Below are 26,499 nucleotides of genomic sequence, written 5' to 3' on the forward strand. Positions count from 1 at the left end.
CTATTAGTCATGTACAAGCTATTAGTCATGTACAAGCTATTAGTTGTGTACAAGCTATTAGTCATGTACAAGCTATTAGTCATGTACAAGCTATTAGTTGTGTACAAGCTATTAATCATGTATAAGCTATTAGTCATGTACAAGCTATTAGTCATGTACAAGCTATTAGTCATGTAAACTATTAGTTGTGTACAAGCTATTAGTAATGTACAAGCTATTAGTCATGAACAAGCTATTAGTCATGTAACAAACTATTAATCATGTATAAGCTATTAGTCATGTACAAGCTATTAATATATACAAGCTATTAGTCATGTACAAGCTATTAGTCATGGTAACAAGCTATTAGTCATGTACAAGCTATTAGTTTGTTTCAAGCTATTAGTCATGTACAAGCTATTAGTCATTGTACAAGCTATTAGTCATGTACAAGCTATTAGTTGTGTACAAGCTATTAGTCATGTACAAGCTATTAGTCATGTACAAGTTATTAGTCATGAACAAGCTATTAGTCATGTACAAGCTATTAGTCATGAACAAGCTATTCGTTGTTGTACAAGCTATTAGTCATGTACAGAGTATTGTCATTGTACAAGCTGTTAGTCATGTACAAGCTATTAGTCATGTACAAGCTATTAGTCATGTACAGTTATTAGTCATGTACAAGCTGTTAGTCATGTACAAGCTATTAGTCATGTACAAGTTATTAGTCATGAACAAGCTATTCGTTGTGTACAAGCTATTAGTCATGTACAAGCTATTAGTCATGAAACAGCTATTAGTTGTGTACAAGTACCATTCGTTGTGTACAAGCTTTTAGTCATGTACAAGCTATTAGTCATGAACAAGCTATTAGTTGTGTACAGCTATTCGTTGTGTACAAGCTATTAGTATGTACAAGCTATTAGTCATGTACAAGCTATTAGTCATGAACAAGCTATTCGTTGTGTACAAGCTATTAGTCATGTACAAGCTATTAGTCATGAACAAGCTATTAGTTGTGTACAAGCTATTAGTCATGTACAGCTATTAATCATGTACAAGCTATTAGTCATGTCAAGTTATTAGTCATGTACAAGCTATTAATCATGTATAAGCTATTAGTCATGTACAACTATTAATCATGTACAAGCTATTAGTCATGTACAAGCTGTTAGTCATGTACAAGCTATTAGTTCATGTACAAGCTATTAGTCATGAACAAGCTATTAGTTGTGTTACAGCTATTAGTAATGTACAAGCTATTAGTCATGTACAAGCTATTAATCATGTAACAAGCTATTTAGTCATGTTATAGTTATTAGTCTGTACAAGCTATTAGTTGTGTACAAGCTATTAGTCATGTACAAGCTATTAGTTGTGTACAAGCTATTTAGCTCATTGTACAAGTTATTAGTCATGTACAAGCTATTAATCATGTACAAGCTATAGTCATGTACAGCTATTAGTCATGTACAAGTTATTAGTCATGTACAAGCTATTATCATGTACAAGCTATTAGTCATGTACAAGTTATTAAGTCATGTACAAGCTATTAGTCATGTACAAGTTATTAGTCATGTACAAGCTATTAATCATGTACAAGCTATTAGTCATGTACAAGTTATTAGTCATGTACAAGCTATTAGTCATGTACAAGCTATTATCAATGTACAAGCTGTTAGTCATGTACAAGCCTATTAGTCATGACAAGTTATTAGTCATGTACAAGCTATTAATCATGTACAAGCTATTAGTCATGTACAAGTTATTAGTCATGTACAAGCATTAAGTCATGTACAACTATTAGTCATGAACAAGTTTATTAGTCATGTACAAGCTATTAATCATGTACAAGCTATTAGTCATGTACAAGCTAATTGTCATGTACAAGCTATTAGTCATGACAAGTTATATAGTCATGTACAGTATTAATCATGTACAAGCTATTAGTCATGTACAAGTTATTAGTCATGTTACAAAGCTATTAGTCATGTACAAGTTATTTAGTCATGTACAAGCTATTAATCATGTACAAGCTATTAGTCATGTACAAGCTATTAGTCATGAACAAGCTATTAGTCATGTACAAGCTATTAGTCATGAACAAGCTATTCGTTGTGTACAAGCTATTAGTCATGTACAKGTTATTAATCATGTACAAGCTATTAGTTGTGTACAAGCTGTTAGTCATGTACAAGCTGTTAGTAATGTACAAGCTATTCGTCATGTACAAGCTGTTAGTCATGTACAAGCTGTTAGTCATGTACAAGCTGCGTAGAGAAGCTAACAGAGCAGAATATATTATTATAATTTTTGATCCAGTGGAAAGACTATGATGATGATGACATTATAGTAGCTCTTTAGACCCACTCTTTCTGTTGTTTTACTCCAACCTCACTGATAGTATCCTCCCTGCCAGTGAGAACCATTCACTGGCCTCTCACCCCTGAGTAGATAACCAGTGCTCTCCATGACAGCTACGAAGCCCCTGTTCTTTGTTTGACTGCCTAATAGCTGTCTACTTCCACCTACTCATTTCAACCATTGTTTTTATCTCAAAGCTGTGGAGCCCTACACTGCACTGTACTGTAGCTACAGTTATGTGCTAAAAACTCAACCTCCATCCATTTCTCCCAGTGTCCCATTTGACCTGTACATTCCAGCAGACCTGGGGTTAAAAAAGTTTTTTTCTTTTGAATACTGTTTCAGCTTACCTGGCACAACAGAACCCATAGAATAGTCCCAAAGAGTGCAAACCCCACCCATCTAACASTCCAATCCAGGCAGGCCCCACCAATTGCTCAAAAGTATTTGAAATAAAACCAATAGTGTACGGTGGCCCATCACCCGAAGTGACTCTTATCAACACTCTATGTAAAACATTTTATTGTCTTCTCAGGAATTTAGCCTTCTCTGTCTTAATAATCTCACCAAACACCTCTTGTCACACCTCTGGGTAGCAGAGGTTCAGTTGTCTTCACATCCTGTAGGTCTGATGTCTGATTAAAGGTTCAACAACTCAGATTTTGAATGTAAACAACTCCGATGTTATAAAGGTGTCTTAGATTCATTGTTCTCTCTCTTTCCTTGTTCCTGACCTGGGCTGGTGAGATACTCTCTCTCAGGGACTCTTAGGGCATGGCCTTTCAGGCTTTCACTTCTCTCCCTCCTTCTCTGTTCATGCCTAGAATAATACCTTGTAATGCTTGTGAATGCCTTGTAACTTAAGCTTTATGCCTTGTATGTGATTTCATACATGTTACAGTTTTACAGTTATTAAATCATATGCCTCATTCTTGCTCAATTTTGCATGCCTTCTCAAACAGCTACAACTGTATACAGTATGCATTTTCACATCAAGTCTTCTCTTGAGTTGAGCTCGGGAATGGAACAACTGTTTAACATCTGAACTTGTTGTTTTTGGGGGAAGGGTGGGGAGAGTGTGTGTATGTATCCCACATCTGTTGCTAAGAGGTAATGATGATAGGAACAGCATAGGATGAATCACAATAATTGCTTGCCAATTTTTTTGTTTTTTCCTAATGACAATCCGGTTTATAGGTCCTTCGTTTGAAATGCTTACACTATTACGCATACTATTTGTTAATTGTGGAAATAAAATATGCAAGATTTTTTAATATATAGATACTTTTTTTAATAACAGTATGCAATACAATCGAGGTGAGGGCGTTGGAAATGCTTTTGGCTGTTAATCTGCTTCTGTTCTATAGGTGGTGCTGTGGGCTCTTTTTAAACGATGGGTCTCAATCTCTCAAAGGCCCTAGGATTCAGGTGGATAGGGTTGGTCTGCCAAGGGGTGATGATATTAACAAACAATCATTTTGATCCAACTGTGCAAATTGTCCAACAGATCCGCAAGGTAGATGGATTCTTTTAAATATCTTTAAAAAATATATATAATACTTTATCAAGCCTACAACCAATACAATACTCTATTATTATGGTGGGAGATTATGATACAGTTTTAAATACCTTAATGGATCATAAAGGATAACACACTACAAACTATCACCCTCATGCACTTAAGGAAATCACGGATATCATGGATATATTGGAACTAGTATCAGGAATCAAGGTAACTCCCAGATGCAGACACGTCAACTTGACAATGGTTTAATTTTCCAACAGAGGCAGGCAATAGACAGGTCAAGACAGGCAGGGGTCAGTGAACCAGAGGTGGGGCAACGGTACCGGACGGCAGGCAGGCTCAGGGTCAGGGTAGGCAGAGGTCAAACAATCTAGAGGTGGGACAAAGGTACAGGTCGGCAGGCAGGGTCAGGGGCAGGCAGAGTGGTCAGGCAGGCGGGCTCAGAGTAAGGACAGGCAAGGGTCAAAACCAGGAGGGCGAGAAAAAGAGAGACTGGGAAAAGCAGGCATCGAGAACAAAAACGCTGGTTGACTTGACGAACAAGACGAACTGGCAACGGACAAACAGAGTTCACAGGTATATATACAAAAGGGATAATGGGGAAGATGGGCAACACCTGGAGGGGGGTGGAGACAATCACAAGGACAGGTGAAACAGATCAGGGTGTGACAACTAGTGGATATATGGAGGCTTAAATATCTTGACTTAGTTAGATATACACTAGCAGTCAAAAGTTTGGACACACCTACCCATTCAAGGGTTTTACTTTATTTGTCCTATTTTCTACATTGTAGAATAATAGTGAAGACATCAAAACTATGAAATAACACATAGAATCATGTAGTAACCAAAAAAGTGTTAAAACATTTAATTTTAGATTTTAGATTCTTCAAAGTAACCACCCTTTGCCTTGATGACAGCTTTGCACACCGTACATGGCAGAGGCTCAATGAAGCTAGTCATCTTGACTACTTTTTTTATAGCATTCTTGCTGGCACCAAAAGTTTGAATGCGGTGGGAACATCAAATAATTGGCATATACGTTACTCTTACAGAATTTCCATGTGGGCGAGGATATTGGAAATGTTATCAAATACAATTTGATGACAACTTGTTTTTAACCAGGACTGAATCATTTTTAACTTACTTTTTCCATCATAAGTACAGCATATCACCTTATTGTATTAGACACTTTCAAATGTGCCTTTAGAGGCCTTGCAATGCAATACTCATCTTTAAAACAAAAAACATGTTGGTCAAAAGAGTTCATATTAACAAAGGAAATAGAGGAACTAACAGTACAGGTAGATAGCCAGAAAAACTGTACCACAGACGAACAGAATAAGTTAGAGGAAAAACAAAAAAGAACTGGAGGAACTTATTCAAGAAATATCAAGTGTAATATATTATAAAAAATTTAAGAAACTGGATGAAATATGGGGACAATTTCACAAAATWGTTTTTTCATCTTCAACATAGAAATGCTACCGAAAATAATATACAAAACATTTTATAAATGACGGAGTCACCCATGATTCATCAAACAATATTTTGAAAGAGGAAGCAAAGTATTTTAAGCATATGTTTTTGTTACAGTTTTCTCCATCTCCACTAACCAAAGTTAATTGTAAGGATTGTTTTTCTATCAATAATGTAAAAATTAACATCTGTACAGAAATACTCATGTGAAGGCCAATTACAGAGGATAAACTTCTTGATGCAATTAAAGCCTTTAAGTCCAGGAAATCACCAGGTCTGTACGGCATACCAGTTGAGGTATACCAAAACTTTTTTGATGTATTCAGAGGACTGCTTTTAGCATGTTTTAACCACTCCTATAAAAAWAGTAGATTACTCAACAAGGTCTGAATTCACTATTACTGAAACAGAACCCAGGTGGTAAATATAAAGATCAAGTCCATATAAAAATGGGAGGCCCCTTAAAGTTCAGTCTTGTGTGGCAACAATTCCAGCAAAATGTATAGCGTATAGAATTAAAAAGCTCTTGTCAGATATATTCATCCTAATCAGACAGTTTTTTTTACATGGATGATACATTGGAGATAATACACTGCTCAAAAAAATAAAGGGAACACTTAAACAACACAATGTAACTCCAAGTAAATCACACTTCTGTGAAATCAAACTGTCCACTTAGGAAGCAACACTGATTGACAATAAATTTCACATGCTGTTGTGCAAATGGAATAGACAAAAGGTGAAATTATAGGCAATTAGCAAGACACCCCCAATAAAGGAGTGGTTCTGCAGGTGTGACCACAGACCACTTCTCCAGTTCCTATGCTTCCTGGCTGATGTTTTGGTCACTTTTGAATGCTGCGCGTGCTTTCACTCTAGTGGTAGCATGAGACGGAGTCTACAACCCACACAAGTGGCTCAGGTAGTGCAGCTCATCCAGGATGGCACATCAATGCGAGCTGTGGCAAAGAGGTTTGCTGTGTCTGTCAGCGTAGTGTCCAGAGCATGGAGGCGCTACCAGGAGACAGGCCAGTACATCAGGACGTGGAGGGCCGTAGGAGGCAACAACCCAGCAGCAGGACCGCTACCTCCGCCTTTGTGCAAGGAGAGCAGGTGGAGCACTGCCAGAGCCCGGCAAAATGACCTACAGCAGGCCACAAATGTTGCATGTGTCTGCTCAAACAGTCAGAACAGACTCCATGAGGTGGTATGAGGGCCCGACGTCTACAGGTCGGGGGTTGTGCTTACAGCCCAACACCGTGCAGGACGTTTGGCTTTGCCAGAGAACACCAAGATTGGCAAATTCGCCACTTGGCGCCCTGTGCTCTTCACAGATGAAAGCAGGTTCACACTGAGCACAGAGCACATGTGACAGACGTGACAGAGTCTGGAGACGCCGTGGAGAACGTTCTGCTGCCTGCAACATCCTCCAGCATGACCGGTTTGGGGTGTGGTCATCATGGTGTGGTTGGCATTTCTTTGAGGGGCCGCACAGCCCTCCATGTGCTCGCCAGAGGTAGCCTGACTGCCATTAGGTACCGAGATGAGAATCCTCAGACCCCTTGTGAGACCATATGCTGGTGCGGTTTGCCCTGGGTTCCTCCTAATGCAAGACAATGCTAGACCTCATGTGGCTGGAGTGTGTCAGCAGTTTCTGCAAGAGGAAGGCATTGATGCTATGGACTGGCCCACCCATTCCCCAGACCTGAATCCAATTGAGCACATCTGGGACATCATGTCTCGCTCCATCCACCAACGCCACGTTGCACCACAGACTGTCCAGGAGTTGGCGGATGCTTTAGTCCAGGTCTGGGAGGAGATCCCTCAGGAGACCAGTTGGATCAGCCTGTAGTGTGGTTTTCCACTTTAATTTTGAGTGTGACTCCAAATCCACACCTCCATGGGTTGATAAATTTGATTTCCATTGATCATTTTTGTGTGATTTTGTTGTCAGCACATTCAACTATGTAAAGAAAAAAGTATTTAATAAGAATATTTCATTCATTCAGATCTAGGATGTGTTATTTTAGTGTTCCCTTTATTTTTTTGAGCAGTGTATAAGAAACAATATAACTGTAACGGTCTTTCTCCTCCTCTTCGCTTGAAGAGGAGGAGTAGGGATTGGACCAAAGCGCAGCGTGGTTATAGGACATAATGAATTTATTTGACAAGACGAACACTGACACGAACTACACTTGATAAATTACAAAAATAACAAACAAACGACGTAGACTGACCTGAACATGAGAACTACATATAACGAAGAACGCARAAACAGGAAAGACTAACCAAACGAATGAAACCACGAAACAGTCCCGTGTGGTGCAACGGACACAGACACAGGAACACAATCACCCACAAACAAACAGTGAGAACATCCTACCTTAATATGGTTCTCAATCAGAGGAAATGTCAAACACCTGCCTCTAATTGAGAACCATATCAGGCAACCCATTWAAKCAACATAGAAACACATAACATAGAATGCCCACCCCAACTCACGCCCTGACCAACTAAACATACAAAAATAAGAGAAAACAGGTCAGGAACGTGACAATAACACTATGAAGCATCAGGGAAACCAGGCTTGGTATTCATAGCTCATTTTGAAAATACTTTTGATAAAGTACGACTGGAATTTATATATAAATGCCTCAAATATTTCAATTTCCGAGAATCATTTATACAATTGGTTAAGTTATGAATAGTAGCCGTAGGTGTAAAATAGTAAATAATAGCTACTTCTCAGAAATTATTAAACTGTCAAGAGGAGTAAAACAAGGTTGGCCACTATCGACATATCTATTTATTATGGCCATCAAAAGGTTAGCTATTAAAATCAGACCCAACAATATTATTAAGGGACTAGAAATCCAGTGCTTAAAAATGGAGGTATCACTGTACGCTGATGATTCATGTTCTTTTAAATCCACAATTTGGATCCTTCCATAGCCTCAGAGGATCTAGATAATTTTTCTAACATCAATTTATGATAAGTATACTATATTATTTATTGGAGCACAAAAAAAGACCACTTGAACGTTACTGTGTAGTTTAGCAATAAAATAGTCTGACGGTGATGTGAACATACTCGGTATTCATATCCTGAAATAAATAAATAATCTCACTATAAATACATTTTTATAGGAAGTTAACAATAATAAGACATTGCCTCCATGGAAAGGAAGATACTGTACCTGTCTATTTGTGTAAAAATCATCCTGATTACCTCTTTAGCCAAATCCCAGTTTACCTATTTGTTTATGCCTACACCTAAAGACGTTTTTTTTTAATTACAGTACCAGTCAAAAGTTTGGACACACCTACTCATTCAAGGGTTTTTCTCTTGACTATTTTCTACATTGTAGAATAATAGTGAAGACATCAAAACTATGACATAACACATATGGAATCACAAAAGTAACCAAAAAAGTGTTTAAAAATGTGTAAATAATATTTATATTTGAGATTCTTCAAAGTAGCCACACTTTGTGTTGATGACAGCTTTGCATACGGTTGGCATTCTCTCAACCAGCTTCACCTGCAATGCTTTTCCATCAGTCTTGAATAGAGTTCCCACATAAGCTGAGCACTTGTGGGCTACTTTTCCTTCACTCTGCGGTTCAACTCATCCCAAACCATCTCAATTGGGTTGAGGTCGGGGGATTGTGGAGGACAGGTCATTTGATGCAGCACTCCATCACTCTCCRTCTTGGTCAAATAACCCTTAATCAGCCTGGAGGTGTGTTGGGTCATTGTCCTGTTGAAAAAACAATGATAGTCCCACTAAGCGCAAACCAGATGGGATGGTGTATCACTGCAGAATACTGTGGTAGCCATGCTGGTTAAGTGTGCCTTGAATTCTAAACAAATCACCAACAGTGTCACTGGCAAAGCATCCTCACACCATCACGCCTCCTCCTCCATGCTTCACGTGGGAACCACATAATTGGAGATCTTCTGTTTACCTACTCTGTGTCTCACAAAGACACAGCGGTTGGAACCAAAAATCTCAAATTTGGACACGAGTCCAAAGGACAGATTTCCACCAATCTAATGTCCATTGTTCGTATTTCCTGGCCCAAGCAAGTTTCTTCTTATTGGTGTCCTGTAGTAGTGGTTTCTTTGCAGCAATTCGACCATGAAGGCCTGATACACGTAGTCTCCTTTGAACAGTTGATGTTGAGATGTGTCTCTTACTTGAATTCTGTAGGGAAGCATTTATTTGGGCTGCAATTTCTGAGGCTGGTAACTCTAATGAACTTATCCTCTGCAGCAGAGGTACCTCTGGGTCTTCCTTTCCTGTGGCGGTCCTCATGAGAGCCAGTTTCATTATAGTGCTTGATGGGTTTTGCAACTGCACTTGAAGAAACTTTCAAAGTTCTTGAAATTTTGTGCATTGACTGACCTTCATGTCTTAARGTAATGATGGACTGTCATTTCYCTTTGCTTATTTGAGCTGTTCTTGCCATAATATGTACTTGGTCTTTTACCAAATAGGGCTATCTTCTGTGTACGACCCCTACCTTGTCACAAACAAATTATTGGCTCAAATGCATGAAGAAGGAAAGAAATTCCACAAATTCACTTTTAACAAGGCACACCTGTTAATTGAAATGCATTCCAGGTGACTAACTCATGAAGCTGGCTGAGAGAATGCCAAGAGCGTGCAAAGCTGTCATCAAGGCAAATGGTAGCTACTTTGAAGAATCTCAAATGTAACATGTTTTGATTTGTTTAACACTTTTTGGGGGGGGTTACTACATGATTCCATATGTGTTATTTCAAAGTCTTGATGACTTTTTTTGGTGCTCTCCATAAGTAGCTTGTTTTTGGTTGCAGGTTCAGGAATAGCTGAAGAATTGCAACACTTACAGTACCTGGAGTTTACTCTTTAAATATCACTGCTGGGTGATCTGAAAAGTCATACTTTAATTTACGATCTGAACCTTTGTGAAACATCACTGCACATTTAAAAAATATATATAAAATAACTGGATGGTGTTTAGAGATACATGGGAGGGGTTGAGGGTTGCTGAAGGAAGGGACTAAAAACAAATAAAATATAACTAACTAAATATACTGTGTCCATAAAATGTATATATAATGTATAAGCTAGAAGTAGAAGCCTAAGTGTTGTTGTCCATTAGTTTACTCCAATTAGGGTGCAAATGTGCATCCTTTGTCCTGATCTTGTCCACATTGTGAATGTGCGCACATTTCCACCATTTTAAAGATACATTTGTTGTAAATCCAGCCAAAGTGTCCGATTTCAAAAAGGCTTTACGACGAAAGCACACCAAACGATTATGTTAGGTCAGTACCTAGTCACAGAAAAACACAGCCATTTTTCCAGCCAAAGAGAGGAGTCACAAAAAGCAGAAATAGAGATCAAATTAATCACTAACCTTTGATGATCTTCATCAGATGACACTCATGGGACTTCATGTTACACAATATATGTATGTTTTGTTCGATAAAGTTCATATTTATATCCAAAAATCTTTGTTTACATTGGCGCGTTATGTTCAGTAATGTTTTGCCTCCAAAACATCCGGTGATTTTGCAGAGAGCCACATCAATTTACAGAAATACTCATAATACACATTGATAAAAGATACAAGTATTATACATGGGACTTTAGATACACTTCTCCTTAATGTAACCGCTGTGTCAGATTTCAAAAACTTTACGGAAAAAGCACACCATGCTATAATCTGAGTACAGCGCTCAGAGCCCAAACAAGCCATACAGATATCCGCCATGTTGTGGAGTCAACAGAAGCCAGATATAGTATTATAAATATTCACTTCCCTTTGATGATCTTCATCAGAATGCACTCCCAGGAATCCCAGTTCCACAATAAATGTTTGTTTTGTTCGATAACGTCCATAATTTATGTCCAAATACCTCCTTTTTGTTAGGGCGTTTAGTACAGTAATCCAAATGCGCAGGCACTAGGTCCAGACAAAGTCAAAAAATTCCATTACAGTTCATAGAAACATGTCAAACGATGTATAGAATCAATCTTTAGGATGTTTTTAACATAAATCTTCAATAATGTTTCAACCGGAGAATTCCTTTGCCTTCAGAAATGCGATGGAACGCAGGTCGCTCTCACGGGAGCGCACGTGGTCAGCTCATGCCAGACACCTGACTCAAAGAGCTCTCCTTCCCTCATTCTTCACAGTAGAAGCATCAAACAAGGTTCTAAAGACTGTTGACATCTAGTGGAAGCCTTAGGAAGTGCAATATGACCCCAAAGACACTGTATATTGGATAGGCAAACCTACAAATCTCAGATTTCCCACTTCCTGGTTGGATTTTTTCTCAGGTTTTTGCCTGCCATATGAGTTCTGTTATACTCACAGACATCATTCAAACAGTTTTAGAAACTTCCAAATCTACTAATAATATGCATATCTTAGCTTCTGGGACTGAGTAGCAGGCAGTTTACTCTGGGCACCTTATTCATCCAAGCTACTCAATACTGCCCCCAGCCGCAATTAAGTATTCAACCCCTTTCTTATGGCAAGCCTAAATAAATTCAGGAGTAAACATTTGCTTAACAAGTCAGATAATAAGTATGCAATAATGTGTTTAACATGTTTTTTTAATGACTACCTCTTCTCTGTACCCCACACATACAATTATCTGTAAGGTCCCTCAGTCAAGCATGTGAATTTCAAATAAAGATTCAACCTCAAAGACCAGGGAGATTTTCCAATGCCTCATGAAGAAGGGCATCAATTGGTAGATGGGTGACAAAAAGCAGAATTTGAATATCCCTTTGAGCATGGTGAATTTATTAATTACCCTTTGGATGGTATATCAATACACCCAGTCACCACAAAGTTACAAGTCTCATTCCTAACTCAATTGCAAGAGAAGAAGGAAACCGCTCAGGGATTTCTCCATGAGACCAATGGTGACTTTAATAAGAGTCTATTAACACATCCCTGCGTCAATTTAAGTAATATAATTTTAAAAATCCCCATCAAAATCCATCAGTTTAAGCTAGAGATATCAGTGTTTTGCATGAGTTGCTTCTCAATCCACCACATCCGCCTGTCGGTTTGGACTAGTCTGAATTCGTATTGCTAATGTGCCCATTTCTGTCTGTAGCTTCCGAACCGTTTGCGCTACAAACTAATATGACCCCACTATGGAAAGGGTAGACTCTCACGAACATGATGGTATTTTGCTCTACGACCCCCACAAGTGTCACGAGACTCTTCAGAAGGTAACTGATACAAACTAATGGAAGTATAGAGGTAGTTTTGTGACACAAATAAGTGGTTAAATATTTGTCCAAAAAKCTGAAATATTTCCTGAGCTTTCTTATACCTCCTTATACCTCGAGATTTCAAAACCTTATTCCTTATGATCAATGTTTTGCCGGTTGTTAGAGGACGGCTGTTAGAACCAGGTATAAATGGGCTAGATAGTCAGGTTTATCAAATCTAAATGGCTAAGTATTAGTACTACAATACTATTTGACACAAGGTATGAATCCCAGAGTTTCCAGTGGATGTGCAGTTCACCAGGCCAGGCTCATTAATTTGACAAGATGACAAGTGGGAACGCTGTGGTTGTGTAAACAGCTCATCGGTCAGCTGTGGCACACAGCCGTCACATACACATGTCACAAAATCACAAGTAATCTACTGTAGGCATAGGGCTTGCAGAGCTCAGGGGAATTCTCTTCAAATGCTCTGCATGTAGAATAGGCCTTTCTTACTTTTGTCTTCAGATGAGAAGTTTTGATATTCCAACAATGAATGGCCTCCCCAATTGAATAGAATCTCAGATATAAGTCATAGAATTATACAATATTTTGCATGTCATTTTAGTCTTCATCAAACCAAGACTGCAGGGGTGATTAAATCTTTATGACTACAAAATGAAAATTGGTGTTCTGACACAGAGTATAACAGCAAAATTCACCACCCTTTAAGCTCTGCCAGAAAAGGCTCATGCATACAATAGCATAATGCTATTTTCATCCAGCCATGTCCATCTACAGGACACTGACTGACCAGCACAGTCCTTCCATGATGAACAAAGGTACAATTGCCTCTCTATAAACAAAGCATTATAAAAAATAAATATGTTCCAACTGAGAAAGAGAGAAAGAGAGAGACGCAGTCTGTAGAATCATATTTCTGCTAATGCTGTCCTTTTGCATATCAACAACAACAGAAAACGAACAGACCAAGAAAGAAGACAACTCTGAGCTTACCTTCTCTGTGGATTGGAAGGTGCCAAAGAAGATGGGGATGAAGGCCAGCCAGATCTTACCTTTTCTGTGGACTGGGAGGTGCCAAAGAAGATGGGAATGAAGGCCAGCCAGACTATACAGGTGGTGTACATGGTGAAGCCGATGGGCTTGGCCTCGTTGAAGGTCTCCGGCACCCCCCGGGTCTTGATGGCGTACACCGTGCAGGTGACCATGAGCAGCATGCTGTAACCCAGCAGGCAGATCAGTGAAAGGTCAGAGATGTCACATTTGAGCACGCCACGGGCCATGTCCGGATTGGCCGTGCGCTGGTCCTCGTAGTCGATGATGGCCTGAGACGGGTCTACCCCAAACCAGATACACACCCCCAGTAGCTGCACCAAAGTCAGGCTGAAGGTGATGACCAGCTGGGAGGCTGGGGAGATGAACCTGGGGGCGCTCACCGACATCGATCCCTGTTCGAAGATGCGGTAGATGCGGTTAGTCTTGGTGAGCAGGGCTGCGTAGCTGATACTCATCCCCAGACCCAGGAAGATCCGTCTGAGGGAGCAGATGCCAACATCAGGGGCAGATATCATGAGGAAGGTGGTGGCATAGCACATAAAGATACCAGTCAGCAGAACGTAGCTGAGCTCGCGGCCTGACGCCTTGACGATGGGTGTGTCGTTGTAGCGGATGAAGGTGACCACCACGAACAGAGTGGCCATGATGCCCGCCACGGAGATGAGGACAGGGATGATGGCCCATGGGGAGCTCCACTCCAGCTTGACAATGGGGATGGGACGGCAGGCAGTGTGGTTCTCGTTGGGACGCAGGTCAAAGCGACACATCTTGCAGCTGTAGGTGTCTGACTGGTACTGGTAGCCGTTGCAGCGCTCGCAGTGCCAGCAGCAAGGGATGCCCTTCACTATCTTCTTGCGCTCTCCGGCCTGGCAGGGGTGGCTGCAGATGGAGTAAGGGATCTGACGACCTCCACCTGGCCAGTGCATTGCTCGGATCTGAGGGGGGATGGAGACAGTCAAACACTTCACAAATAACTAACACTGTAACCCATAAACAGTCTCTTCTTGCTTAATGCCAATTACCACTGGCATACAGTTAGTTTTGGGGCTTCTTTCTCCTCTCCATTAAAAAGTATATTACATATAATCACTATTTGTCTTATTGAAAGGATATATTTAGTGTTATGTTATTAACTTTTTTTGCCGTCAATGGTGGTTGTTAAATTCATAGGCTGAAAACACATCCCCAAATGTGTATTTAATTAACAGCTATAAGAATCCTATTAAACTAAAAGCTCCTTTCGAAAGAGAATTGGTGCACACCGCAGGACTAGCATTTACACCACATTTACAACAACATTCACTGTCTTCCACCATTCACACAGCGTTGAGGTTCAGACCCAGGTCGACTCCATGGAAACGCCTTTCTTTTTTCTTTCAATCTTTCTTTGCCCAAGGCCATCTCTTCATATTCCATTCAAACATTATTTGCAGGGCCGGCTTCATGTAATTCATTGTTATAMCTTTGTAACCTCCTGTGTCCACAACTCCACCATATTGTTTCACCAAGACAGTGGATGGTGTCTGTTTTTAAGGTCTTATTGGTTTATTTTCATCCCAGTCACTTGTTGTTAATCATTAAAGCACCCTCTGGATGTTTGCACCATTGAAGACATGTGCACAAAGCAGTAGCTAATGGTTAAGGAGGAATTACTGAGCAAAGGAAGCACTAAAGTAGAACCAACAGATGACAACATCCCATCAAAGCTTCTTTGGGAGGAGAACCACTGACACCAAATGGTGAAACAGGTAAAGGTAATTTGGAGGGCATAAGTCTGATAATATAACTAAAGTACTGTATCTGCATATTAAATATATAAAAAATAAATGCTTACGTTTAGATAGAGCTGTTCGGTCCAGTGGCCGATGATTTTGTACTCAGCTGTTCTGTTTCTGATCTGGTACTGATAAATCTCATAGCGACCAGGGGCATCTCCATTCTCATTGAAGAGCACTGGGTTGCCAGCTATGCCTGAAGGACAGAGGAGAGAGAGAGTGAAAGCATTAGTTTGAATTGTAATATAAATATTTATATGTAACAGTTTAACATTCGTCCGTCCCCTCGCCCCGACCCGGGCTCGAACCAGGGACCCTCTGCACACATCAACAACTGCCTCCCACGAAGCATCGTTACCCATCGCGCCACAAAAGCCATGGCCCTTGCAGAGCAAGGGGAACAACTACTTCAAGGTCTCAGAGGAAGTGATGTCACCAATTGAAAGTCTATTAGCTCACACCACCAGTTACACTCACCCCCCTTTTGACCTCCTCGTTTCCCACAGCAACCAGTGATCCGGGTCAACAGCATTAATGTAACAGTATTGCTTCCATCCCTCTCCTCGCCCCTACCTGGGCTCGAAACAGGGACCCTCTGAACAGATCAACAACAGTCACTTACGAAGCATCGTTACCCATTGCTCCACAAAAGCAGAGCAAGGGGAACAACTATTTCAAGGTCTCAGAGCAAGTGACCTCACCGATTGAAACGCTATTAGCGCGCACCACCTCTAACTAGCTAGCCATTTCACATCGGTTACACATATACACACGCACAGTACCAGTCAAAAGTTTGGACACATACTCATTCAAGGATTTTTCTTTATTTTTACTATTTTCTACATTGACGACTAATATTGAAGACATCACAACTATGAAATAACACATATTGAATCATATAGTAACCAAAAAACTGTTAACCTCTCTAGGCTAGGGGGCGGTATTTTCACGTCCGGATGAAAAGTGTGCCCAAAGTAAACTGCTACTCAGGCCCAGAAGCTAGGATAACAATATTATTACTAATATTATTATTATAGATTTGGATAGAACACACTCTGAAGTTTCTAAAACTGTTTGAATGATGTATGTGAGTATAACAGAACTTATTTGGCAGGCGAAACCCCGAGGACAAACCATCCAGGATAAAAAAAAATTGAGGTCACTCTCTTTTCAATGGGGTTTCTATGTGGATCTAGATTTCTAAGGCACTTGGTTGCAGTTCCTATCGCTTCCACTGGATGTCAACAGTCTTTAGAAATTGGTTGATGTTTTTCCTTTGAGAAATGAAGAAGTAGGGCTGTTCAAAACGAGGGTCGAGTCTAGTGTACTGTTGTGGTTGGGGAGCGCGCCCTGAAAGCTCGCTCCACTTTGTTTTTATCCGCTATTGAACGCAGTTTATCCCCTCTTAAATTTGATCGATTATTTAAGTTAAAAAATACCTAAAGTTGTATTAGGAAAGTTGTTTGAAATGTTTGGACACAGATTACAGGTAACTTATTAGATATTTTGTAGTCATGTTGCGCGAGTTGGAACCGGTGTTTTTCTGGATCAAACACGCCAAATAAATGGACATTTTGGAGATATAACGACGGAATTAATCGAACAAACGGACCATTTGTGATGCTTATGGGACATATTGGAGTGCCAACAGAAGAAGCTCTTCAAAGGTAAGGCATGAATTATATATCGTTATTTCTGAGTTTTGTGTCGCGCCTGGCGGGATGAAATATGATTGTCTGTGTTTGTTTGATGGGGTGCTGTCCTCAGATAATCACATGGTTTGCTTTCGCCGTAAAGCATTTTTGAAATGTGACACAGTGGCTGGATTAACAAGAAGMCAAGCTTTAATTTGACATATTGCATGTGTATTTTCAAGAATGTTAAATATTTACAATTCTGTAGTTTGAATTTGGCGCCCTGCACTTCACTGGATGTTGGTCAGGTGGGACGGTAGCGTCCCATCTAGCCTAGAGAGGTTAAACAAATAAAAAAAAAATATATATATATTTGAGATTCTTCAAAGTAGCCACACTTTGTCTTGATGACAGCTTTGCACACCCATGGGGCGTTCTATCAACCAGCTTCACCTGGAATGCTTTTCCAACAGTCTTGACGGAGTTCTCACATATGCTGGGCACTTGTTGGCTCCTTTTCCTTCACTCGGCGGTTCAACTCATCCCAAACCCTCTCAACTGGGTTGAGGTTGGGTGATTGTGGATGCCAAGTCGTCTGATGCAGCACACCATCACTCTCCTTCATTGGTCAAATAGCCCTTAATCAGCCTGGAGGTGGGTCATTGTCCTGTTGGAAAACAAATGATAGTCCCACTAAGTGCAAACCAGATGAGATGGCGTATCACTGCAGAATACTGTGGTAGCCATGCTGGTTAAGTGTGCTTTGAATTCTAAACAAATCACAGTTAGTGTCACCAGCAAAGCACTCCACACCAACACACCTCCTCCTCAATGCTTCACGGTGGGAACCACACATGCAGAGGTCATCCGTTCACCTAGTTTGTGTCTCACAAAGACACGGCGGTTGGAACCAAGATTCGCAAATTTGGACACGAGACCAAAAGACAGATTCCCACCGGTCTAATGCCCATTGCTCGTGTTTCTTGGCACAAGCAAGTCTCTTCTTATTATTGGTGTCCTTTAAAACTTGTTTGGGATAGGGGGCAGCATTTTCACGTTTGGATGAAAAGCATGCCCAGAGTAAACTGCCTGCTACTCAGTCCCAGTTGTTAATTTTGCATAATATTAGTAGATTTGGATAGAAAACACTCTGAAGTTTCTAAAACTGTTTGAATGATGTCTGTGAGTATAACAGYAGTCATATGGCAGGCGAAAACCTGAGAAAAATCCAACCAGGAAGTGGGAAATCTGAGGTTTGTAGTTTTTCAACTCTTGGCCTATCGAATACACAGTGTCTATGGGGTCATATTGCACTTCCTAAGGCTTCCACTAGATGTCAACAGTCTTTAGAACCTTGTTTGATGCTTCTACTATGAAGTGGGGGCGAAGGAGAGGGGAATGAGTAAGGTCTCTCCCAGAGTGCCATGAGCTGACCATGCGCGTTCACGTGAGAGTTAGCTTGAGTTCCATTGCATTTCTGAAGACAAAGAAATTCTCCGGTTGGAACATTATTGAAGATTTATGTTAAAAACATCCTAAAGATTGATTCTATACTTCGTTTGACATGTTTCTACGGACTGTAACGGAACTTTTTGACTTTTCGTCTGCACCTAGTGATCGCGTGTCATGAATTTGGATTACTGGGCTAAACGCGTGAACAAAAAGGAGGTATTTGGAGATAAAGATTAACTTTATCGAACAAATCAAGCATTTATTGTGGAACTGGGATTCCTGGGAGTGCATTCTGATGAAGATCATCAAAAGTAAGTGAATATTTAAAATGCTATTTCTGACTTCTGTTGACTCCAACATGGCGGATATCTGTTTGGCTTGATTTGTTGTCTGAGCGCCGTAATCAGATTATTGCATGGTTTGCTTTTTCCGTAAAGTTTTTCTGACACAGCGGTTGCATTAAGGAGAAGTATATCTTTAATTCTGTGAACAACACTTGTATCTTTTATCAATGTTTATTATGAGTATTTCTGTAAATTGATGTGGCTCTGTGCAAATTCACGGGATGTTTTGGAGGCAAAGCCAAATGTAAACTGCGGTTTTTGGATATAAATATGAGCTTGATCGAACTAAACATACATGTATTGTGTAACATGTTGTCCCGGGAGTGTCATCTGATGAAGAATATCAAAGGTTAGTGATTAATTTGATCTCTATTTCTGCTTTTTGTGACTCCTCTCTTTGGTTGGAAAATCGCTGTATGCTTTCTGTGACTAGTTGCTGACCTAACATAATGATATGTTCTGCTTTCGCCGAAAAGCCTTTTTGAAATCGGACACTGTGGTTGGATTAACGAGAAGTTTATCTTTAAAATGGTGTCTAATACTTGTATGTTTGAAAAATTTGAATTGTGAGATTTCTGTTGATTAAATTTGGCCTCTGCAATTTCATTGGCTGTTGGCGAGGGGTTCCGCTAGCGGAACGGAATCCCATTCCCAGACAGGTTGTCACGTTCGTTGTATGGTGGAAGAAGGAGGACCAAGCGCAGCGTGAAGTGAATGCATTCTTCTCTATTTATTATCACTGAGGGGTAGCTCATGACTGAGGGGTAGCTCATGACGAGGGGTAGCTCATGACTGAGGGGTAGCTCATGACTGAAGGGCAGCTCATGACTGAGGGCACTCATGACTGAAGAGCAGCGCATGAATGAGGGGTAGCTCATGACTGAGGCGGCGCTGACGCGGCGGCTCTCGCGGCTCCTGACTGGCGGGCGGCTCTGGCGGCTCCTGACTGGCGGGCGCTTGGGCTCCTGGACTGGGGGCGGCTCTGGCGGCTCCTGACTGGCTGGGCGGCTCTAACGGCTCAGGACAGACGGGCGGCTCTAGCGGCTCTGGACAGACGGGCGGCGCTCTGGACAGACAGGCGTCTCTGACGGCTCTGGCCAGACGGGCAGCTCAGGCGGCGCTGGACAGACGGGCAGCTCAGGCGGCGCTGGACAGACGGGCAGCTCAGACGCGCTGGACAGACAGGCAGTCAGCGGCGCTGGACAGACGGGCAGCTCAGGCGGCGCTGGGCAGACGGGCAGCTCAGGCCTGCCGAGGCGCACTGTAGGCCTGGTGCGTGGTGCCGGAACTGGTGGTACCGGGCTGGGACACGCACCTCAAGGCTAGTGCGGGGAGGAGGAACAGGGCGTACTGGACTCTTGGAGACGCACAGGAGGCTTGGTGCGTGGGGCCGGAACTGGTGGTACCGGACTGGGAACACGCACCACTGGGTGAGTGCGGGGAGGAGAACAGGGCGTACAGGGCTCTGGAGACGCACAGGAGGCTTGGTGCGTGTGTTTGGCACTGGTGGTACTGGCTGGTGCGAGGGGCTGCCACCGGAGGGCTGGTATGTGGAGGTGCACCGGATAGACCCGGACCGTGAAGGCGTACTGGAGCTCTTGAGCACCGAGCCTGCCCAACCCTACCTGGCTGAATGCTCCCCGTAGCCAGGCCAGTGCGGCGAGGTGGAATAGCCCGCACTGGGCTGTGCTGGGAACCGGGGACACCATGCGTAGGGCTGGTGCCATGTACACCGGCCCGAGGAGACGCACTGGAGACCAGATGCATTGAGCCGGCTTCATGGCACCTGGCTCGATCACTCTAGCCCGGCCGATACGAGGAGCGGGATGTACCGCACCGGGCTATGCACACGTACAGGAGACACCGTGCGCTCTTCCGCATAACACGGTGTCTGCCCGTACTCTCGCTCTCCACGGTAAGCACGGGAAGTTGGCGCAGGTCTCCTAACTGACTTCGCCACACTCCCCGTGTCCCCCCCCAAAATTTTTGGGGCTGCCTCTCGGGCTTCCTACCGCGCCGCCGTGCTCGTTTCGCCAACTTCCATTCTCCTGTATCCTCCTCGCACTGCGAAGTGTCTAATACTTGTATGTTTGAAAAATTTGAATTATAAGATTTCTGTTGATTGAATTTGGCCCCTGCAATTTTCATTGGCTGTTGGCGAGGGGTTCCGCTAGCGGAACGGAATCCCATTCCCAGACAGGTTGTCACGTTCGTTGTATGGTGGAAGAGAGGAGGACCAAGGCGCAGCGTGAAGTGAATGCATTCTTCTCTATTTATTATCACGAAAACGAAGAACACTTTACAAACTATACAAAACAATAAACGACAAACATGAAGCTATAAATGACAAGTGCAGACACAGGCAATTTACATATAGACATAGACAATAACCCACAACCCACAATACAAAACAGGCTACCTAAATATGGTTCCCAATCAGAGACAACGCAAAACACCTGCCTCTGATTGAGAACCATATCAGGCCAAACACAGAAATAGACAAACCAGACATACAACATAGAATGCCCACACAGATCACACCCTGACCAACCAAAACATAAAACATACAAAGCAAACTCTGGTCAGGGCGTGACACAGGTTAATAGTGGTTTCTTTGCAGCAATTCAACCATGAAGGCCTGATTCACGCAGTCTCCTCTGAACAGTTGAACTTGAGATGTGTCGTTTACTTGAACTCTGTGAAGCATTTATTTGAGCTGCAATTTCTGAGGCTGGTAACTCTAATGAACTTGTCCTCTGCAGCAAAGGTAACTCTGAGTCTTCCTTTCCTGTGGCAGTCCTCATGAGAGCCAGATTCATCATAGCGCTTGATGGTTTTTGCGACTGCACTTGAAGAAGCTTTCAACGTTTTTGAAATTTTCTGGAATGACTGACCTTCATGTCTTAAAATAATGATGGACTGTCGTTTCTCTTTGCCTTTTTGAGCTGCTCTTACATAATATGGACTTGGTCTTTTTCCAAATAGGTCTATCTTCTGTATACCACTTCTACCTCACAACACAACCGTTTTGCTCAACCTCATTAAGAAGGAAAGAAATTCCACAATTTAACTTTTAACAAGGCACACCTGTTAATTGAAATGCATTCCAGGTGACTACCTCATGAAGCTGGTTGAGAGAATGCCAAGAGTGTGCAAAGCTGTCATCACGGCAAAGGGTGGCTACTTTGAAGAATCTCAAATATATTTTGATTTGTTTAAACACCCCTACTGTATGCATATATATATATATATTTATACAAAAAAGTCAAAGCAGAATATGCAAATGTAGGCGGGTAACCAAAATAAATATGAAAATTCAAATTCTCTATTCAAGAAAGTTTGAAATGTAACTTGTGGGGTGAGGAGAGAATAAGTGGCATATGCTGATTGTATATTCTCTCTCTGGTCTGTTCTGTCTAGGGGTTTCTGCCTAGTCAAATCACCTCTTCAGTCATCTATTAAAATGTTTTCTTCCATTCTCTAAGTGAGAACTGTGGGTGGGGGGATTTTGGGAAACAGCTTTTGTGAAAATAATGTCAAACTACAATGTCTCTGTGTACAATGTCTCTGTGTAGTGTTATCGCACACTGAAATTCTTTGTTAGTGTTTTTCCCCAATATGTTTTGCCATTCAAGCTATAGTAATGGTATGTCACATGACTTAGATGCCAAATGTCTGCAAATTCTCACCATCAACAAAACAGTCCCCACTACACAACAAACAATACACAAGGACATATTTTCCTGAGATTCTCCTTTGTGATATTATAAATTATTTAAACTACACAACAACATTTACTTCCCTAAAATGCCCCTTTGAAGATATTATTATATATATAGCATCACTGCTCTCTGCTGAGGATGCAAAGAGGAGTAAGTCCCTATCCACTTCCACTTCAAAACTCAAGTTTGAACATGCAGCAGCACACGGCCATCCACTGATGGAAGGCGTAAGGAGCTGCCATTTCTCTTTTCATGCCTGGCTTATCAACAAGTCTCCCCAAGCACAATGGGTGTCCCACCTTACAAACAAGGGGGAAAGCGTGGATGATCTCGGCGGTTTGGATTTCTGCTGATGAGTATGCTTTTTCCCTTCTCTTTGTTTAGCGTCAGGCGGAAGACGTACGCAGCAGCCTAATCCACATCTCGATGAGCCAGCCACTCTGGATTAAAGCATTACTGTGTGCTCAGCCGTGCCTCAGTGACAATGCAGCCCCACATCTCAAAGCAAAAGAAGCAGATGAGAGGGATTACAGCAGATGTTATTTATGAAGGAGATATGTTTAAAAAGCACTCTCCATGAGTGTAATCATTTGTATCGTTTGTATCTGGGATTATAATCATAGTATTTTTCCATTACAATTATTTTTTTTAACAAAAAGGCACATAGCTTTCCCACTGGCTCAGTTGGAGCTGTGTATTAGGGTGTGTTAATGCTTTGAGGCCGTAGCCCATCGCATGGCACTGGCACCATGCTGTCACTGTGAAAGGAAAATGGATCCTGACTGCCACATTGGTCCTTTCAGACACTAATGGGGCACCACAGCCTGCCACTGCAGATCTAATTACATTTAACAGTTTACAGTCTTTTGGTCATGCTTGCTGCTCCAATCTGAGGTTGGCCCAGAGATTATTGGCATCTCTTAACCAGGCTGTTCTCTAGATYYACTGTATGTTCAAGGCATGCCTTCTGGCATGCATGTCCTCATATATGTATGAGTTTTAGCCAACTTCTCAGACTATCGTTGTCATGCAGGCATGCCGTTGCATTACATTCTTGTCATACATGGCACGACAACGATAGTAAGAGAAGCTGGTTGAAGATCACACAGATTTAGGGACAGGCTACATTACAGGCCACAGTACAGGCTACTGTACAGGCTACAGTACAGGCTACAGTACAGGTCTTTAGATGCATGTCAGAAACATTACAGTCCAGACTTAAGGCTCAGATAACTTTTCATGCATTGTATGTTACTTTTTAGTACCATTGTTCTCCAGAGCTACATTTAAAAGGCTTTTGGTTTGATATTATGGCTAGGGAGTATAGTTTTTCCTGGTTAAAGTTATGTAGTAAGGAAAACTCGGAGTACTAATGGAAACTGAGTATCCGAAAGGTGTATCCTCACAGCAGACTGACATAGTGATAGTGAACCACTTTAGAGTATACCATACCAGAGCTTAAACTGAGGGCATTGTATGATACCATAAGCAAACATCTATATACCCTCTTGCAGTCACCACAGCAAAATCCTGAAGACTTGAAATTAGCTAAATATTTTCATAACTTTTATTCAGAAGTTTCCTGAAGCATATTTTCGACTACAGAAACAAGGTCCTGAGAGCAATCTTCAAAATTGCAGCCATTTTGCAGTCCTGAAAATGTAATTGAATGCACTCTCTGCGCATTGTTTAGAGTTTCTCTTTATGCAGTCCATTGTCCTCCGAGTCATTTCCTATTCAGGAGCCGAGCTGAGCCGTCTAACAGTTGCCACACTCACACTTCCATGCACTTAGCTTACAGGCTCACTCACCCTCCAAGTGTGATATTATCTGAAGAGAAGTTCAGCAATGAATGAGCAGGGCATTTTTCCTGCTATTTTATGGTTGATTTGTCTCTCGTGATTCAACCTCTCATTATTTTTTACAATCAAGAAACATGAATAGTATGTGATTGGACTGAATACTATAGTTGAGTCTCTCTCTGGAGAGCTCAGATAGACACGATAAGCTGATTAAACTTGATAGAGSTACAGTATGTGAATCTAGTGTGATTTTAATGTTCACAACTGCGCAAAATAATAAATTCTGTATTGTCACGTACACCGGATAGGTGAAATATGTTGTTTTACAGCCATAGTAGTATGGCGCCGCTGGAGCAAATTAGGGTTAAGTGCCTTGCTCAAGGGCAAACCTACACATTTTTCACCTTGATAGCTCGGGTTTTCGAATAAGAGAACTTTAGGTTACTGGCCCAAAGCTCTAACCGCTAGGCTACCTGCCACCTGCAATTTAGGCAAAGGTTAAGATTATTTCAACAGAGGATTCATGGACCGAAGGAAAAAACATGTTCCGTCTCAGCCTCTGTTTTCTTAATGTTTCACACCAGCACTGCCATGTACTCTAGTGTGTTCAGTGTTAAATGACACTATTCTGTTGGCATGTGATTGAGGAAAGAGAAGGCTGATACACATTCATACTCATCATCCTAGCATAACAATTATCCTCAACAATCACTAGTCATCACCCTAGCATAACAATTATCCTCAACAATCACTAGTCATCATCCTAGCAATAACAATTATCCTTCAACAATCGCAAACTCATCATCTAGCATACACAATTATCCTCACAATCGCACTCATCATCCTAGCATAACAATTAATCCTCCCCAACCAAATCACTAGTCACCATCCTAGCATAACAATATTCCTCACAATCACAGATACTCATCATCCTAGCATAACCATTATCCTCAACAATCACTAGTCACCATCCTAGGCATAACAATTATCCTCAACAATCACTATCATCATCCTAGCATAACAATTATCCCTCAACAATCACTATCACATCCTAAGCATAACAATTATCCTCACAATCACTAGTCACCATCCTAGCATAACAATTATCCTCAACAATCGCAACTCATCATCCTAGCATAACAAGTATCCTCAACAATCACTCTATTTGCCACATTTTCAAATCCATTACGAATTCTCTGACCAAGTAGGGCACAATTAAACATTGCAGTCCAAGAGCCAGCTATATCCACAGAGGGATAGACTGTATGGATTATGAAGAAACTAGACAGATCCACAGGAATCATGTGGTGACCCAAGTCATCTGAACAAGGATGGTGAGCATCATATTTAAGACCCATTGACATTTGATAAAGGTCATTATGATTGACAACAACAACAAAAAACATTATTTCAGATTATAAACTGGATGCTGATTGGCTGACAGCTGTGGTATATCAGACCATATACCACAGGTATGAAAAAACATGTATTTTTATTTCTTTAATTACATTCATAACCAGTTTATAATAGCAATAAGGCACCTCGGAGGTTCGTTGTATATGGCCAATATACCATGGCTAAGAGCTGGGTCCAGGCACTCCGTGTTGTGTCGTGCAMAAGAACAGCCCTTAGCTGTGGTATATTGGCCATATACAACACCTCGTCGGGCCTCAATGCTTAAGTATATTCCATTCTATATTCCATTCCATTTACAGTATCTAGATAAAACGTACATTTCAGTAGATTAAGAGGCATCATTGGTGCAGCCATGTATTTACATCATTGGTGCAGCCATGTATTTACAGACTATTGGCGCTGATCCACCTCAGTTCTCCAGGTGTGTTCTTTGTCCAGCTGTCCATTTCAACTGGACTTAGTTGTAAGTAACAGCATGCTGAGGCTGCCTGGTCATGGCCTGTGTTGAGGGTGAGTGATTAGGCTTGTCATGTGGCACACATTGCATGTCTAAATGGGGCCTATCTGTGTCAGGGCCTAATGAGGGCCCTTAGTGGACTCCGCTGGCACATATGCACACACACATACGCCCACACGTACACAAACACGCCCGTGCACACACACACACACACGCACAAACACACACAGACACACACACAAACA

The 26,499-nt window shown here is 41.5% G+C and overlaps 1 protein-coding gene across 1 annotated transcript in view; it reads right to left on the reverse strand.

Moving 5' to 3' along the window:
• LOC111970456 (metabotropic glutamate receptor 4-like) overlaps window positions 1–26,499 on the reverse strand; it is a 295,475-nt gene that overhangs the window by 34,606 nt on the left and 234,370 nt on the right. Inside the window, exons 8-9 of the mRNA XM_023997215.2 lie at window positions 15,487–15,623; window positions 13,652–14,587 (exon numbers count right to left, since the gene is read on the reverse strand). Coding sequence (XP_023852983.1) covers window positions 13,652–14,587; window positions 15,487–15,623 — 1,073 coding nt within the window. The remainder of the gene's footprint in view (window positions 1–13,651; window positions 14,588–15,486; window positions 15,624–26,499) is intronic.

Source organism: Salvelinus sp. IW2-2015, linkage group LG1, assembly GCF_002910315.2.
Source record: "Salvelinus sp. IW2-2015 linkage group LG1, ASM291031v2, whole genome shotgun sequence".
In the NCBI taxonomy this organism is placed as follows: Eukaryota; Metazoa; Chordata; class Actinopteri; order Salmoniformes; family Salmonidae; genus Salvelinus; species Salvelinus sp. IW2-2015.